At 38.4% G+C, this 18906-nt stretch overlaps 1 protein-coding gene across 7 annotated transcripts in view; it reads left to right on the top strand.

Annotated features, from left to right (window-relative positions):
- LOC111864453 (chromodomain-helicase-DNA-binding protein 7) overlaps positions 1-18906 on the top strand; it is a 144088-nt gene that overhangs the window by 94300 nt on the left and 30882 nt on the right. For 6 of the 7 annotated variants that reach the window (XM_023851703.2, XM_023851702.2, XM_023851709.2 and 3 more), the window contains 3 exons: positions 9132-9221; positions 13226-13368; positions 17175-17317. In XM_023851703.2, coding sequence (XP_023707471.1) covers positions 9132-9221; positions 13226-13368; positions 17175-17317 — 376 coding nt within the window. The remainder of the gene's footprint in view (positions 1-9131; positions 9222-13225; positions 13369-17174; positions 17318-18906) is intronic. The other variant, XM_023851708.2, reaches the window with a different exon arrangement.

Consider the following 18906-nt stretch of genomic DNA (forward strand, 5'->3'; position numbering starts at 1 on the left):
TCGGATATCATCTTGTATTAGAGTGTTCACAAAAGCCTGCCACTGGCCCTTATCTAGGATCACATGAATTCGGTACACACCTTCATATCCTGTTAAGTTAAATTTTAATATCCTCCCACCAACTCTAGGTATTCCAAGTGGTGCCATTCTCTCAAGTGTTTCTTGTAATATTTAATAAGCATTTTATATCTCTTCCGGTTTAAAAAGTTAATATTTTAAGAATACAGTTCTAAGAAACTAGGTGAAAGTTGTGGTTGTGCTAGGTGCATTGTGTGCTTGGGTATTGACATGAAAAATTAACAGGTATGTTACATATAATGGTGATCAGTGGTTGACAGTATATATAGATAACAGTTACTACAGTGCAATTACTGTACTGTATGTAGTGATACTCATTTAGTATGATTATAGTACTGTGCTTTTTGACCATAGATGGGTATGTTTGGGACTGTAGTTTGCAGAACTGGTGGGTGTAGAGTAACTCAGGGTGACAGAAACCAGAAGGGTGAGGTATTTGTAAAATGGATGAGTCAGTGAAAGTTCCTTTATCACTGACAGCAGCATTTTGAAGTTCAAAATTTAGTACTTTGTGAAAGCCACATGAGGAATGGTAACAGTACTTCTCTAGCTCTGCTTTGTACAGTGCACATCAAATTAATGTAGCAATTTGTGTGAAGTCTGCTGTATCCAGTAAGTATATGTATTGCTAGATGTAGTGTCCACAGTTTCCGTAATAGCAATAGCCTGTTTGAAAGCAGCCTGTCATTTCTGTGCTGTTAAATGTATTTATTTGCACAACCACCTGACCCTTCCAGTAAAACAGTTTTGCATATGTGTTAGTTATCTGTGTTATTTATTCCAGTGATGGGGAATGAATGTGGCATTTCTACCTTTAAACATGACGCTTGATCAAAAAGTTTGCAGGTTTTAATTTCTTGCAAAGGAATGAGGCATGTGATACAGATGTCAAGCAAGTGATACAGTTGGCATTTCTTGCTTACTCCATTCCAATTGCAAGAAACTGCTTTTTTTTTTTTTAAAAAACACCATATGTGCAAGTGATTGGATTAGGAAGTTTTAATAATATTTAAACATATTTCTTATGAATTGTTTTAGTAATTTAATAAAAATAAAAATTAAAGTCAACATTTTAATTCTTCAAATAAACAAACGTCTTAAAATGTTGCAGCTTCCTCATTAGAATGAAAAAATAAATAGAGTGATCCAAGCTGAGAAATAGGAATGACATAAAATTGCTAGCATTAAGGACTGGCCTTTGTGAGTCAGTTTCTATGTAAAACTGGTGGTGTTACTGTAGTCGAATCCCTTAAAGATGGCTGAAATTATATGGGAGGTTTGGATTGGATCTTGGATTTATTGACCACTTGTATACAGCGCTTGAAACTACAGATCACTGACACAGACTAGTGTCCTCAGTCTGTTAGTTTCCATAAGCGGTTTCCTGGCAACGCCATGTAACAAGGGAGATTCTTAAGCTTCCCTTGCTCAGGTACTTTTGTCACAGCTGACAGTGCAGAACTGAGTGCACTACAAGACGGCCACTGTATGCATAAAATGGCAGAACTCTTAGTCAACTGACAGCTCAACTAACTGAGTCCCAGGCTGGGGGCCATTTCGCACTGTCCTCCTAGTCTTCCCTTCACAGGCTGTCTTACAGCTGACAACTGAGCTCTCCCACTCGCCAACCAGCTGCTTCACATCACTTCACTCAACTGAACTGGACTGTCAGAGTTATTTTGCGATTGGTGATTTACCACTAGTTAGTTTGTCTTGGCATCAAACCTCTTGAGACCCATGACCAGAGATTTTTTTGAGTCAAACCCTTGTTGTAATAGCCCCTATTTAACATCCTCTCTGATGAGAAGATGGATTTTTCTCTTATGAATATGCTTGGCCCTTCTTCAAGTGTACATATCTCACATATAGCATGTTATTGAAAATTCTTCCCTTTTGCACTGTTCAGAAATCCTCTGTCAGTAGAGGTTTTGCAGAGCAGAACATGCCTATCTTATGCATCTAATGCTACAACAGCAGCTTAGTCACTTGAACTGTCATACGCTTGACCACCGTCAATTTTAAGCCTCTTATATTTTCTGTGTCTGGCTTCACCTTATTCTATACCACAAACATGTTCATTCTCATGATTTTATGTGACATCTGCTTGTTGCGTGTACAGTTTTATTATATATTCATATGCATACGGAAAGTTGAAAGCTGTGCGCAAATTGTGGGCCAGTGTGCACCACAAAAAATTTCCAGTGGCGCACAGAACCTTGTTTTACAGACAGTGCAGTTTTAAGAGGTAGATGGCTGCTGCCAATTCTCAGTTTCCATTACTGATGTGGTCAGTGCCTTGTGGAGGGTTATTTTAATGTTGGTGCCTAAACTCTTCTGAAGGTCTTTGCTTCAGGCATTTCTGTATGCAGTCTTCATGTAATCCTCTTATCCAACATTACCCCAAGATATTTTACATGGTTGACAAAGAGGATATTACATCCATTCAACATGAGATCAGCCTTGGAGGGACCTAAATCTATGGGAAGAGCTGGACTTCCAACCAACTGCTTCTTTATAACCACTTTACACTGACTGAATAGAAAACACATTTTTCAGCAAGGCATGTTTACTGATCCATTCCTTATTGCATAATGCTGTTCTATTGTGGGTGTTACCTAGCAATGGCTTAATTAAGCACAGGAACAACTTCACCTTTTACCACACCCATGTGAAAGGAAATAAATATTTCAAAACATATTGAATGTGAAATCTGTTGATTTAATTTTGTCCTTGAAGTAACAAGGCTTTATTCAGCTTTGCAACTCTTACCGTGTTCGCCATTCCTGTTATGTCTTAGCTTCCATTCTTCACATTTCTGATTCCCTTACATTAACATTCATGTTCACTGCCAGCATTCCCCATGCCATGCCTTCTGTGTATTATTATTATTATTATTATTCCTGTTACTGTCGTTTTTGGAGAAATCGGTTGGCGTGCTCTTGATCAGCTGGCAGAGCAGTTCTACATTGGTCCTCATTGGCCAGCATTCCCCATGCCTTCCTCATCCTCCCTTCTGTGTATTATTATTATTATTATTATTATTCCTGTTACTATCGTTTTTGGAGAAATCGGTTGGCGTGCTCTTGATCCACTAGCAGAGCAGTTCTGCATTGGTCCTCTTTATTGTTACAGTGGTGTCAGCTTGATCCCCTGTCAAGATCCACTTGGCATACAGTTGGTTGAAATTATCTTTAAAGAAATTATTTACTGATATGTAGTTAGGGACTCATCCCTGCAGGTATGACCACAATGTCAGTGTTCATTAAATGAAACAGATCAGACCTCCAGCGTTAATGATCCTAAAATGCATCCAGCACAAACATTCCTTGGTTTTTGCAACAGTACTTTGGGTCTCTGATTCCAGACAACTTATATCCAGTCCCACATTTTTTTTATTTATTCATCATACCTTAGACGTATGATATTAGTCCCACAGGTGGCTTCATCTTAAGCAAAGTTTTTCAGTTCAGTATTACACATGGTGGTAGTTTTGTGCTGCCTGCCCACTCTGTCAACAGTCAGTCACACCTTTTCATTGCCTGATATTTTTATGGCAATAGATTTTGCGCATACATCATCAATGGTGTTATTGGATGGAATGTCAAAATGCACTGGCATTTCCCTTGCATAGCTGTGAATGGTGATGGTTACTTCTTGCAAAGTGAAGAACTTCACTGCAAAGAAACCCTGCTCCTGCATGTCTTTGTACACACCCTTCTTGAGGTGTACTTCAGCCTATCGCTGAGTAATGGCGTTACATGAAACTAATATTTCATTCATTGTACTTGTAGCAACTTTATGGCAGCTCATGGCTTCTGGCCCTGTAACTTCTTTCTCACTTGCTACAGCCATGGCATAATACTACAAACTGTGCTGTGAACACACTGAAAGCTTGACAGGGTCAAAAGTGTTCGACCTACTTATAATATCCAAATTTGTGATGATGGTGGCCCTGAGTTTGGCGACCTTTAAACCAGGGAAAAGCTCGTTTTCCATTCAAGTAAATAGGATACAGATCCCTTTTAGCATGATTATTATACTAATGGAAAGCAGTTATCTGAAAGTTTGGGAATGGAAAATTAATGTTCAGATCAAGGTTAGGAAATATTTTCCTTGATTTGATTTAAAAAATGCAAGACTTTCACATGCCTGTTGTATACTGTTTTGTCATAACGACCTAATAATGAGTTGAAATAAATATTGCTATTAAAGGTTCAGACTGCAACCATTGAAACAGAAAGGTGTCTTGTGCCCCAGAATGAAGTGTCATTTGTACTTGACAGTACACCTTCGGATGAAGTCAGTTCTGGTTTTTTTTTTCGGGTGTGACAAATTCAGAATATATGATCTGTATAAGATACATTCACCAGAATCCACCCTGATGATCAGTACTTCTGTCTATATGTAGTGTTAACCTTGGGGGAAGAATGCTGTATAAAATTCTATACGTAGTTGATACTTGTTATATGCCCCTGATACTGCAGTAAGTTGGATCATGGTTCTAAATATGTAGAGTAGTAAGTTATTTTCACTGCTATAGATATCTGTCTGTCTTTGTTCCTGTAGCTCCCACATGGAGCATATGGCATCCATGAAACACTTTGTTTCACTTCAGTTTCTTAGACGGTCAGTAGGACTCCTTGGACAAGGGATCAGCCCACCGCAAGGCCACTATCTACACAGGACAACATAAACACAGAATAAGTGCAGACAAACGTCCATGCCTTGAGTGGGATTCGAACCCACGATCCCAGTGTTCAAATGTACAAAGACATTTCATGCCTAAGACTGTGTGGCTACCATGATTGGCTTACTGCTGTAGCAGTTCTTCCCTGTACCAAAAATAATTAACAGGTATATAGATCTCGGAATGTAATGTTTCACCCCCAGCTTGTTTCGGTTTGGTTAGTGCTTCGCAGTTTGTATCTTTTCACTTTTCCTGTAGTAGTCTCAATCTTAAAAGGACTAGTCTCATAAATACTGGTAGCCCAGCCGTGTATGCAGGGTATCCGGTTGAAATGTACCTAAAGTAAAATAATTATATCTCAGAAAGCATTTCTTATACACATTTATGGTTTACACCATTACAAAGGGAATCTATCAAAGCTTTTTTCTGAGTATATAACTTTTTTCAGTAAATTTCAGAGTGTGCTCCCTTGGTCCTACTACAAATATCCAGACAAAATTTGATCTCATTCCACGTTGCCTGAAGGATGTTCGATGTTACGGTAGCCACAGTGTCCCTTATGTGTGCTTTCAGGTGTTGAAGGTCATTGATCTTCACCTGGTAGACAGTGTTCTTCACATAATCACACAAGAAAAAATCCAATGAGGTTAAATCTGGTGACCTAGGAGGCACTGTGGTACAAGTTGGAAGGTCGTGGGATTGAATCCCGATGAGGTGAATTTTTTCAATTTACCTAATCCTTCCAGCTGCACTATGGCCCGGGGGTTGACTCAGCCTTTAACAGAAATGAGTACCAGGAATATTCCAGGGGGTAAAGGGCCGCTGTCGCGGAAGGCTGACAACCTCACTTCCATGTATGAGGTGATTGTCTAGAAAATGTGGGAGCCTCAACATCTCACAACTCTATGGGCTCCACGGCCTGTTACAGGGATACCTTTACCCCCCCCCCCTTTTTGACATCAGCATTGACTGTTGTTGTTTTCTCAGCACAGATTTCCTAACTTCTTCATGTGTGCACACAGGACCTTGTTCTCATTATCGAGGTTCTGAAGGACAAGGAAAGCCATGGTTCTTTCTTTGTGTACTGGTATGCTGGGCAATGAGGCCATTGATGGAGCTGCTAAAATATCAGATCTGCATGGAAATTTGACATCAGACTGACCTGTATTTTGTAATTTGTGGTTTCTGCTTGAGGAACTGGGCTGCTTTGGGTGCTGAAGGGTTTTTCAGCTTTTGGGGAAAGCTTGCAGTGGATATTTCAGAATTTTGAGGCACTATGCTACCAGCCAGAAGGTCATGGGTTGGATTTTGTATGAGGTCATCAGATTTTTCGTTTGACTTGATGCTTCCCGTCGCACAATAACACGGGTTCACTCAGCCTCTAACAAAAATCTTTCTGGGGGTAAATGGCAGTGAACATGTAAAGCTGACAACCTAACTGTGAGTCAGCTGTCTAGAAAATGTGGGAGCCTTGACATCTCGCAACCCATTGAGCCTCCATGGCCTGATGCAGGGATAGCTTTTACCTTTTTGTTTGGCTTTTCAGAACCAGTTTTTATCCAGATAGGCTTGGCAGTTGAGACATACTGGTAGATGGATATGACTTCTCATTAGTTTTATTGAGAGAAGCATAAAATCTTATTTGAAGGAAAATATGAAAGTGTGTATGTGCACTGTAACATATGTACATATAATTTGAAATTCAGCTTTGAAGTAATTCCTGTATTTTTAAAGTTGACCAATATTCTGTTTTATAGAAAAGTGTGTTTCACATAAAATGTATATTCAGTTAACTTCTACACTTTTTTCTTTTGGCTTATTTTGGACTTCACCCATCGTCTGGTATGTAAAAGACAAAAGGACAAAAAGACAGAAAACCACGATGTTTCGGAGACTGGATCTGTCTCCGTCTTCAGGTGGATAGGGAAGGATAAACCTACTCAGTTGGGCCCCTTAGAAAGAGCTAGTCTCAATCACTGGACCAATCACCTCCAGTGATTGAGACTAGCTCTTTCTAAGGGGCCCAACTGAGTAGGTTTATCCTTCCCTATCCACCTGAAGACGGAGACAGATCCAGTCTCCGAAACGTCGTGGTTTTTTGTCTTTTTTGTCTTTTACATACCAGACGATGGGTGAAGTCCAAAATAAGCCAAAAGAAGTACAGTATACACCATCGTCAGAATCCTTTCAATTCTACACTTTTTGTTTGAACCACTTAACCTCAGACAAGAATTTAACATTTGTCTGAAAGGTGACTTTTAAATGTACGTAAATCTGAATTACAACCAATTTTAATCACTGATAAACATTGTTAATTTATGAGATTTATCTATAACAACACTTTTAATTGAATTATAACAAAGGTTAACCAAACTGTAATAAATGTAAGATTGGCCTATTGTATCAGGTTAAACACAGCACAGAAAAGATATATAAGATTAACCTATAACAGCATCTAGAATTACAACAGAGGTGGCCAGTTAAGTTTGCTGAAGTAGTAATTCTCACTGACTTGTATTCGGGAGTTACCCATTTTGAATCTGCTCTGATGGTATCTCATTATTTCACAGCGGATTTCTTCCATATCCTTTCCAGTGCATTATTTACTAATCGTATCAGCACTGTGTCTTGTGAGCTATTGGCATCATCATTAAATAAGCATAAATATAAAATAAAAAAAAAAGTTTGACCCGTTGCAATAAATATTCACATTATGGTTTATATATATAGTCAAATTCATTAAGGAATAAGTAGATCACAATGGGAAGTCATTCAAAGTAGGCTGAATTCAGATGGTAATTAATAGGAAAGATGCTGCCTAATTGTACATTTTAATCAATAATGAGTGTAATACAGTCAGTCCTACTAAGATTCATAGGTTGCAATATAAATAATTGCATATACTTGATTTAGAATGAGGTGTAATGTACAACATTAGTTGAGTACTTGTTTATTGGCAGTATAAATAAGTAAATATGTATAAAAATCTAGTATTTCATACAGTGTGTTTTGTTTGCCAGTAATTACATCCATTTTGTCTGTTTTCTAGAGGGTTTTAATAGGAAAATCTCATGCATGAATTAATTCTCTTAAACTTATTTCTCAGAACCCTAATTGAAGACAAAAAGTGCAATAACAGAAAATTTGTGAGTGCGTATGTGAATTTTGAGTTTGTGTGATGGTCAATTTAAGTGTTTCTTGTGAGAAATTGAAACATGGTGTGGTGTGGGTTTGGGAACCAATGAGTAATGCAGAGAACAATTGCAAAATGAGCTTACTCTGTGTTAGAGACCCTGTATTATCTGATGAGTTCTGTTGTAATTACTTTAATTTTTGGCATACCATATAATAAATATTAGGCTGCCAAAGTGTAATGTTCCATGTTTTATTTCAGTTTTCAAAATGAACATTTTAAGAGGTTTACAATACAGTAAGACCCAGTGAATGATTTTAGCTCCTTACAGGGATTGGCTCTTGTCTGTGACTGGCACAGATTTTGCTTTTTTCCACAGTAGCCACACTCATAGGGCCCTCCTAGCCTCATGTCTAGCTTTAACATTGGGTTTTAGTTCCCTGGGTGTACAACAGAATGGTTGGAACAAGGAGCTGCTTGTTTACATATATCTAGAGGTTTTGCATCAGTAAAATGCAGTTTATTATAGTAGCTCCATAAATGGCTGTATATTTGTAAGTTGAATGTTGTTCAGAAGTTCATCTTCTCATGGGACCCTCCCGTCTCAGCCATATATCCAACTTTACTACTGGTTTATTTCTTCGCTGTGGGTAGAACAACTGGAACATGAAGCTGATGGCTTACGTTCATGTAGTAGTGAGGTTAGGAATATTTGCAGCCTGACTGCTTTGCCCATCTACACTTACATGGCATGGAGATTAACCACGAGCAGTTTTATCTTAACTTAGGTTGTAGTTTCATTGTTGTACTGGTATTACACAGAATTTTGTAATTAGAAAATTATGGAAATGAGCTTTCTTGAGAAAATGTCCCTTACATTTATAAACACAAAAGATGTACCATATTTTCCCAATTGTAAGATGCACTGGAATGTAATTTGACTAGTATTTTAGAAGGGAAACTTTATGTGGCAAATCTGTATTCGCAGACTGCAAGACATGCAGATTTTAGGCAGCATTTTTCTTGAACAGAAATGCATCGTATGCTTTGGATAATATGATATTTAAATGACACTGTGTTGTGTGACATTGCCTTTGAAATCATATCTGGGTTTCACTATATACTGACATGTTGTACATGGTTGTTTGGCAGATGCATGCATGATCTGTAAGTAGCGTAGTGTTGGTATGCACTTGTAGTGTGACAGTCTGTACCTGTGTTATGTGTTTATAGCAAGGGGTAGAAGCAGACCAGCATGCAGTAATCAGAGACGTACTGAACACTCAAGGATGGGATTTGCAACATCTAGCCATGTATCTGTGGGTAATGTATCACATGCTTTCATTAGAGGGGTAGACCTTTCTGACACAAGTGGATTTGAGTAGATTCTATACTTTTGAGCCCTGTAATAGTATACAGTAAAGCTATACATACTAATTATTTGAAGTGTGTCAGTGAACAAGGCTGCGTAAGAGTGAAAATTTAAGTATTTTTCTATATACAATGTATATGTTCCAGATTTGATAATTGGATGCCCAAGTTCTTGAACAGTAATGTTTGATTTTCAGTGACCTTATGATACTTTAAAATAATTCCTCCTGTGAAAGGGCCCATTTTTATGAGAATAAATCCATGATTTAGAGGGTATGAGATCTTGTAAATGAATCTGTGAAGAGAGTATTTTTTTTTTCAATACATGCTTCATCTTATGCAATAAGTTGGCAAATTGTTATTCCAGCTTCTTTCCAAAATGCCATGCGCGCACACACACACACACACACACACACAGAGGCATAAATGCACAGTAACAGAGTTTTACTCCATGTTTTGTATGTTTTTCAAACTTCTTATTTTACCTGAACCATTAAACATTGGACCTTAATTTGGCTAGTAGCACTACCAGCTTGCATTGCAACATCTGATGTGTAGTGGTGCTAGCTGTATGAAGTTCTTCAAGATGACTTCAAATTTTAATGCAAGATGCAAGAAAAAACAAATATTTCATGAGAAGAATGTTTAATTCACGAAATAGATGGCATTTTAATCTAAGTAAAGCAGAGAATGTGTGCTTTAGATGTTGTTAACCTGTTTTTTCTTGTTACTTAGAATAATAACAAATTGCAACATTTCTTTTACTTCATTCACAATCAGAAGTTCCCCGTTTTGATTGGGGATCCTTTTTACACACACACACTAACTGTGTGTGCCCTTGTGTGGTGGATCAAAAGCAGTATTTGTCCACACATGAAGCAACCTGCTATGTTATGATTACACACCTTTCTTTGTAACCCCACAAGTTGAGCATACAGGATGCCACATTCATTTTTAGCCACTTGTACCCAATCTGCTGACTGATAGCAACATTCACTGGCCTCTGCACATGAGGCATGTTCTTACCTAGGTATGGATGAACTTCTTCTCTGTGCAGAGGAGGAAAAATGTAACTGTTCAGTATTCTAAGATCTAATGTGTGAAAGAAAAGTTACTTTGCCCATTGTAAATCTGTTGTTTCTCCCAGTCCAAGATGCCACACCCAGAATGATTCTGGATGTCATTATTGCAGTTGTTTCTGCTCCTTTTCTTTTGCTTGCTGCTTCTGAGTTGGTGATTGTTGTGGTTCTAGTTGCCTTTATTCCTGTCTTTTCCCTTCAAGTGTTTCCTCTGTCATCCTCTGAGTATCGCCCATTGTTATAGGGACCCTTGTCACCATGGCATGGTGCGTCCTCAGGTTGCAAATGGAGGATAGCTTCCAGATATGTATGGTAGGTGCGAATATATTGAACAAGCATTCATGGATAGCCGACAAGGGGTGGTCCTCCAGCTTAGGGGTTGGGTGAGCGACTAACAACTCCTCACTGTAAAAAAATAATTTTGTCGTGAAATGTCTCAGAGGGCCTTGGACTTGGCAGTTTTCTTTTGTTTAAATGACCTAAGCTAAGGAAAACAGATGCGAGATACTGCACACACTAGGTCTCCTTCTGTTGTATCTTTGTTGGTTGTTATTTGGTTACAGTCTTCCCTAGTGTTGCTAGGTTATAGAGTCAAGCAGTGGAGCTCTTGCCAGATGTTGACTCTAATGCAACTCCTAGCCACCAGTGATGAACTTCTCCTGAAGGCCCTCTCTGTGTAGGCTCAGTATGGACCACATAGAAGATACCACTTCTGATTGTTCCTGTTTTGTTGTACTCATATGCAGTTTGGTTATATATTGTTTTGTTGCATATTGCATAATGAGGAATTTCTTGTTACATTTTGGCTGGTATTGTTAAGGTGGTGAACTCAAGAAACAGACCTACATTTTGGATAGGAGAGGTGAAGTATATACAGAAATTTTGTGTGAAACCACAGGATGAGTGTGAAAGGGATGGAGCATGACATTAAGATTGGCGTTAGGGAAATTGGGATAATGAGATGGACGGAAGTAGCTCATGATTATGTCCATTGTGTGCTTTGGTATTGTGCTAGCATAGTGATATTATGATGCATCTAAGAGAGTTAGGTTGTGACAGTGGATGGTGGATGGAAATTGCTTAGAAGTGTACCCTATGGCTGCCTTTTTTATTAGCACCGTTGAATCTCAGGGTTTGATGTTGTAGCAATATCTGGATTTTAGGAAGGTTGAAGATGGTAGGTAGATGAAACTGACTTAGGATTCTATCAAGTGACAGGCTTTATTATTAGAGACGTTGAGTCTCCAGACTTTGCTACCACAGTGATAAGAGGGAAGTTAGGGAGGTACAAGGTACGGCAATTTAATTCTCAGAATGACCCTGTGAAAGCAGAATTTTCTCACCTGTGCACTAGCAGCTTCTGTCGCCTTCAGAATACTCTCCTTGTGAAGCTATGCACTTCGTGACACGATGATGCTACTGCTGGAAACAGTCTTGAAAATCATTCCCAATATTCCATGGTTCTTATGGTATTGGAGGACTGTCCAAATTTGAGCTACTGAACAGGCATCCCATGTGCTCATATTTTCTGTGTGTGGAAAGTCTGTGTATAATCTATGCATGTTTGTCAGGGACTCAAATATGAATTCAATGTGAGCCTCAAAAACATTAATTTAATTTTAATATGCTATAATATTATGCGCAGTATAATATCAAATTAATTTTAATATGCAAACTATACTCTGATGTATTGCTGAAACATTTTTGTATTTCTGAAGTACATTATAGTAGTAGTTCAGATGTGTCATGTGATTGTTCCCTCATATTTACATTCCGTTACTGAAATCATTTTTAGCACATCAAATAAAGCACTGTCATGTTCCTCATGATGAGAATTACATACAGAATTTTCATCAGGATACCTGAAGGGAAGAGACTTAAATGTAGAAGGGGAAGATGATAATAGAACAAGTCTGAAATGTATGGTGAGGATGTAAGCGGCCTCTGAAGTCTAGGGGTAACTTTCCCACCTAATGACTCAAAGTACGCGGGTTCAAACCCGGCGGAGGTCATGGAATTTTTAAGGGCAGAAAAATTCAAGGAACAGGTCCTCCGGGAGGGACTTTAAGCCGTGGGTCTCGTGTCTTAGATTTACGGCACGTAAAAGATCTTCATGTCTCTATGAGACCTCTAAGCAAATTTAGGCAAAAAGTTTCCTGCCCAAGTAGTTTCCAATGCCTCTCGTAGATGGGGGAAGTATCAGGTACCGAGGGCTGACCTCGTTGGCTGAATGGGGCTGATAGGATGCACCAGTACCGATAGGGTATGGCGACTGGTAGAATATCAAAGGGGGATGTACAATAGACTATTAGTCGCGGTGCATGGGGAAACCCACCTCCTCTAATAATAATAATAATAATAATAATAATAATGGTGAGGATGTAGGATGTGGTCCAGCAGTGGACCATCAGGTTATCAGCTTCTCAAGAATCATTCTGCTCCCTAGAATGAAGTAGAAGCAACAGGAATGAATAGAAATTGTCTTGGGATCATGAAAGTGCACAGAATTGCCAACATTGGTTTACAGACAAAGTTGACTGTGCCCGTCCTATTGAAAGAATGAAGTCTTTTATGAATTAATGTTTCATTGTTTAAAATGGATTAAATGGAAAAGAGACTTCATAAGAGTATACAATTTATAAAGTACACTAGGAGTGAAATATGTTTGTAGGTACAGCACAGTGTGAAACCTTGCAGGATATTAATTAGCATCTTAAAGTCACAAACTGTGTATATTATGATCGAAGTCATAGACCAGATGTTAAGTCCTTCTGTTAAGTGTATTGTGAATTTGTTTCTTACAAGTTATTGCTTATATTTGTGAAAAGTTGTTGCTCTAGTCAAAGGATTATGTTTCTTATAATGCATTTTTTCCAGAAAATTGAACGCAGAGAAAAAATTGAGCAGATTGTACGTGAACGTGAACGACAGAGAATGGAAGTCTACCAAAGAAAATGGTCACGTAAAGAAGAGGCTGATTTCTTCCGTACTGTCTCCACGTTTGGTGTAGAGTTTGATAGGTGGGTGATCTGTGTAGTGTGTAACTTACTTATTAGTTCTGCACATTATACATAAATTCTGATTTACATAGAGTTTTATGAATATTTTTGTGTTTCCTGTAGGTCTTTGGTGAGTGTTGTTCACGGCAAATCCTTGTTGCATTATGAGCCTCTGGTACTGGAGTGGTTTCATTAATTAATAGTGGGAGGGTTTTGTGCTAGAGCAGTTCCCTCAGTCAGTGAGGTTATCAATTTGAGATTTTTGCGGTGGTGATTGTAAAGATCGTGGTCTTCTATGTTGTGACACCATGTAGTTTTGTGAGCAGATAGCACTGTTTCAGATGAACATGTTGCGTCCTCCTTCAAAGCTGAAAATGGAGGCAGAATTCCTCTGAAACATCAGTATCCACCCACTGAACTACAGTGTCACACCTCAGAGGGTCCCACTGTAAAGAGAAGGCCATTGTGCCACATAAATCTAATCACCAGACAAGAACTTAAGACTTTTGCCTCAGTCTCTTTCATTGCTGTACTGCTTCTTGTATCTTCATTCAGATCGTGTCCAGTGTAACACATTTTTTCAGACTACTGTATCATCCAGTTTAACAAGTTGCATAGAATGGAAACCATCTTGAGAAGTCAGTAATCCCTTGACTAATCCAGAAATTTGCTGCCTTTAACAGAACTGAAGGTAGTCCACCACTCTCACTTTCCTGAACCACTTCGTTCCTGTCCAGTCTCTCTCATCTGTTAAGTTCTAGTTTTTTATTGTCCTTTCATTCATACCTACATCTCCAAAGTGGTCCCTTCCCATTTTGTTTTCTACGTAAATTTGTATATGCATTTGTCGGGTATTTTATGTATGCTTCAGGTCCCATCACTCTTTTCTTCCTTGATTTGGTCACTCTTATAATTGGTGGAGAGTGCAAATTTTGAAGTTCCTCATTATTTAATTTCCTCCTGCCTTTGATGGCCAAGCTATACTTTTATAATACTATATACAGAGTGTCCCAAGAGGAAAGGTCAGTATTGTGGGAGGTCATAGTATTTATTGATAATTCTAAGCAAAAAAGTATATATATATACATGTGTCCTATTTCAGATGGTTTCTGAGATTGAGCTGTTTCACAGTTGCTCATCTGAGTGCATCTTGACTTTCTTTTATGTGGACAGTAACGTCCATTCTGTGATCAAGCAGTTCATCTCATGTATCCACTTTTCTTCTGTATGCTTTACTCTTCACCCAACCTCATAAATAAAAATCTAATGAGGTTAGGTCTGGAGATCTTAGCGGCCATTTAATGGTACTGCCACATCTGATTTGGGAAAGTGTCACTGAGATGTTGCATCACAAGTCAGGTATAATGAGAATGGGCTCAGTCATGCTGAAAGTACACAGCAATCTGTGTAGCCAAAGGAAAATCCTCTATTTGTTATAGTAATCATTTTGCAGAAAGTCTTGGCAATTATGTCTAATCATATGATTGTCTAAAATAACAGGACCAATCAACATGTAAACATACCGTGCCACACATTGATAAAGAAATTATGTTGAAAATTTGTTTCACATAGTACCATGTGGATTGTTATGAGATCATCTATGCGAGTGATGTGTGTCTTTGACTCTGATATGGGTAAAAGTACCTTTGTCAGTGCATGGTATTAATGGAAGCATTTGGAAATGGGCAATGTAACCTGTGACATTTCTAGATGCTTGGCACTGTACCGTGGGTGTAGATTTTGCACATGCTGTGGGTGAAATGGGTTCAAGCTGTTGTCATGCAGTGTTTGCAATTCACCTGTTTGTGCAGCACTGAGACATATAGAAAGTCTTTTCATGCTGGTAGTAAGGCTACACAGTACTATTTCAGGAATATATTCATCTTCAAGTTGTTAGCATGCTTGTTCAGATGAAACATGAGCACTGGGAAACATACCATGTTCTATGATACAGAATTCTGCGCATAGGAAACCGTCAACAGTATTTTTCAATAGCAGCAGTGGCACTAAAATCACAGAAGCCATAAACATACAGCATATTTGGCATTTGTGAAGATGTATGGCATTTTTCATGACACTACTACAATGTCACTGTCAGCAGTCACAACAGTAAACTAACACTTCACACCAGTTCACATGCTTCAGACAGCAACACAGTATGGCAGGACAGTACCAGGTATCAAATCCAAACTGCTGTACAGTGAAATAGCTGTATCTTGGAAACTGTTTGGAGTAGGACACGCATACCGTTAGTTCCTCGGAACTCTAGCCATGGTAGAGGGGTCATACCATCTCTTGTGGGGCTGGGGTAGCAGTCTTATCAGCTTACGTCAGCGTGGGTGCTACCTGTTTGGAATGTAGCGTCTTGGAGTGTGGTCAGGTGTATAGTATGTTGTGTTGCTTGTTAGGCAATGTTTTCTGCTCGGGGAGTAGCTCTGAACATCGTCACAGCAAGCGTACAGCTTAATGTGCTCCACAACAGTGTTTACCTTTCCGCGCAGCTAAAGTTACGAGGCACTAACCATACATATACTTTTTTTTTTTTTTTGCCTAGAATAATGGATAATATGACCTTCCAGCATATTAACCTTTCCTCCTGGGACACTGTATACTACACCCACTGTCTGGCCTGCTCAGACTTTAAACATTCTGTGCTCCAAAGAATTTGGCTATATATGAGGCATTTTCCAAAGAAATTTGTGGTGGATAATCCTTTAGTCTAAGTAAATTTAACCCTTATGGAGATACTGATAATTTAATACCAATATATTACATGCCCTAATTTTCCTGAATATATAGTATGAGGAGGTATTGTGATCCTGGAGAAATCAGTCTCAGTATTTTGACAGAATTACACATTTTAAGCACCCCTGACACAATAGTGTAGTTGGTTGAGGCACTATGCTACAAGCCGGAAGGTCGCGGGTTCAAGTCCCGAAGAGGTCATTGGATTTTTCAATTGACCTATTCCTTCCAACCGCACTATGGTCCTGGGGTCAACTCAGCCTCTAACAGAAATGAGTACCAGGAATATTCTTGGGGGTAAAGGACAGCCAGCACGTAAGGCTGACAACCTTACCACCATCTATGAGCCAGTTGTCTAGAAAATGTGGGACCCAAAACATCTCACAACCCTATGGGCCTCCAAGGCCTGTTACAGGGATTCCTTTACTTTACTTTTACTCTTACTTTTTCTTTACTTAGTATGAATAAAGTTTTTGGAATGCCATCTCTCTGTATGTGTCTGAGCAGTTTGAGATATTGTATTTATATTTGGTACTTGAGAGTTTATTTGCCATTGGTTAGTGCCTGCAGGGAGGGGGTCCCAAACATGGAATGGTCATTTTCTCGAAAAATGGTGCATAAATATCATCAGGAAGATAATTGTATGCCAACTAGTGGCCCAAATGTGAAATATCAGTTTTCTCAGATATGGCTAGACTGATTTTGATTAAATTGTAATCATCTATAGAGTCATTGAACCCAAGTAATATTCTGCTGGCCAAACATCCTAAATGCAGCGTATTATTTTAGGATAGTAGAAGGCTGCATGATTCATTAAGTGCATGTGAGAAATTATGTGCAATGTCTGTGCACTGATTTTTGCATTTGTGAATGATATTTATGCACTCATACAGTTTCTTCCCAATACAGAATATAAAATTCTGTTAGTTGCCATTGCATTGTTATTGAGCTGATTTTTTTTTTGTATTATTTTTTTTTGTGTGTATTGTGTTTTTAATAATAATGTATGAGTATGTATCATTCATTGATTTTGTATTATTTGGATAGTGTAGGCTTATTACATAATAATATTTATTTTACAGGAAAAGAAATCGTTATGACTGGACCAGATTTCGAGCTATTTCTCGATTGGACAAGAAGTTTGATGAAACTATGACAGAATATTTCAAGGCCTTCTGTGCAATGTGCAAGCGAGTTTGTGGGCTCAAACTTACTGAAGAAGAAGGTGAGCACAGTAGTTCTACAGTGACAGAAACTTAATATCTGAATTAAATATTTAACCTAAGCCTGGGTCATTTCTGCAGTGGCAAACAAAAAAAATAATTTTACTTGTCTGGCATATTCACCCTTTCCAGGTAATATTACCCCTGCAGCTGTTTAAATACAGTAGGTTGGCCATGTTTTTTTTTTTTTCTTTTTTATTGTAGGATGTAGCGTGTTAACCCCTCAGTGTGTTGGCATTTAAGTTCCTAGTTAATGCTTTGCTGTGGGAGGATTTTCTGCCTGGTGATTTAAATTTCTACTTTATGGTGGTAAATTTGCTTCGGAAGGCATTACTTCCTCCCAAAATTATAGGATTTTAATGAAACTTTCAGAGAATATTCATTGTACACTGAAGTTTTTATAAATGAAATAGATTTTGCCTTAGTGGTTGAGAATTGTGTGGTAAGTCTTGAAACAGCCCACAACACACAGACTGGCCACCAAAGGACTGTCTCCATCCACTTGTTCTTGTAGCACACACCACGCCTCTTTGTTGGCCTTGACTTCCTTTCAGTTGGAGAAATTGTCTCTGGGAAATGTCTTTCAAGAAGTATAAGCACTGCGTTGTCCATGGAATGTCATCCTGGCCTTTTCTTCCACCACCTCCTCCATGTTCCACATGTAGAGCCTGAACCATATCAGTTCTGAACTTCAAGTAATCACTTCACTTCCCCTGTGAATTTGCTGTTCAGATAACCATGGATTTTGAGAATTGTAGGATAGAGTAATATGAACATTTTGATGTACCATTAGTCATATTTTTTCTTTCTAGAAAGTAAGCATGAAGGAGCTGATCTTTCAGACCATCTCTCTGTTATTCTTTCATTGTAGTCCAGAACTGAAACAAGGTTTTTCTTTTTTCATCCTCCTGTTTTGTTTTCACCTTGATACGTTGAAATTATGGTGACTTCTTTTTTGTCACCATTTCAGTATAGACACTGGTCCAGAATGCTGAGCTAAAATTTCCCCTTTCCTCAGTTTCTTCTCTTTCACTGTTTTTCATACATCTTTCCTGTTCAGGTGCAGATTTCCAACGCAGTTTTCATAAATTTTAGTTTTATAACCAGTACTGGTGCATTGTAGAAGTTGTTCATCCACAGTGTTTGCCCTTTATCAGGCAGTGGTTCCATGAGAGATGACACAACAGCTACTGTTTTACATTTCTCCTCTGATATCAATGTTGACAGCCTGAGCTAGATTCACAAGACTTCATTCAAATGAAAGCCTCCCTTTCCATAGTGTCAAAGATTCAACTGTTGGAGTATTTTTGTCTGGTATGTTCAAATTCTGACATTTCCTGTTCAGATTGGACATCATTATGTATATTTTCTAAGATATGGATGGTCAAGATACAGTAAAACTTGGTTATAGCAACATCGGTTTTTGCGACACCTTGTCTATTGCGTCAAATATTCAATGGTACGAACTAATTCCTCATAAAGCAACTGTTTTTATACCTTGCTTAGTACGACATGCACAAATGCATCAACCTCGTATGTAACGTCATTTTCATTCCTGAATTTCTCTGATATCGTGGGAAAGTTCGATGTG

Source organism: Cryptotermes secundus, unplaced genomic scaffold, assembly GCF_002891405.2.
Source record: "Cryptotermes secundus unplaced genomic scaffold, Csec_1.0 scaffold621, whole genome shotgun sequence".
Classification (NCBI taxonomy): Eukaryota; Metazoa; Arthropoda; class Insecta; order Blattodea; family Kalotermitidae; genus Cryptotermes; species Cryptotermes secundus.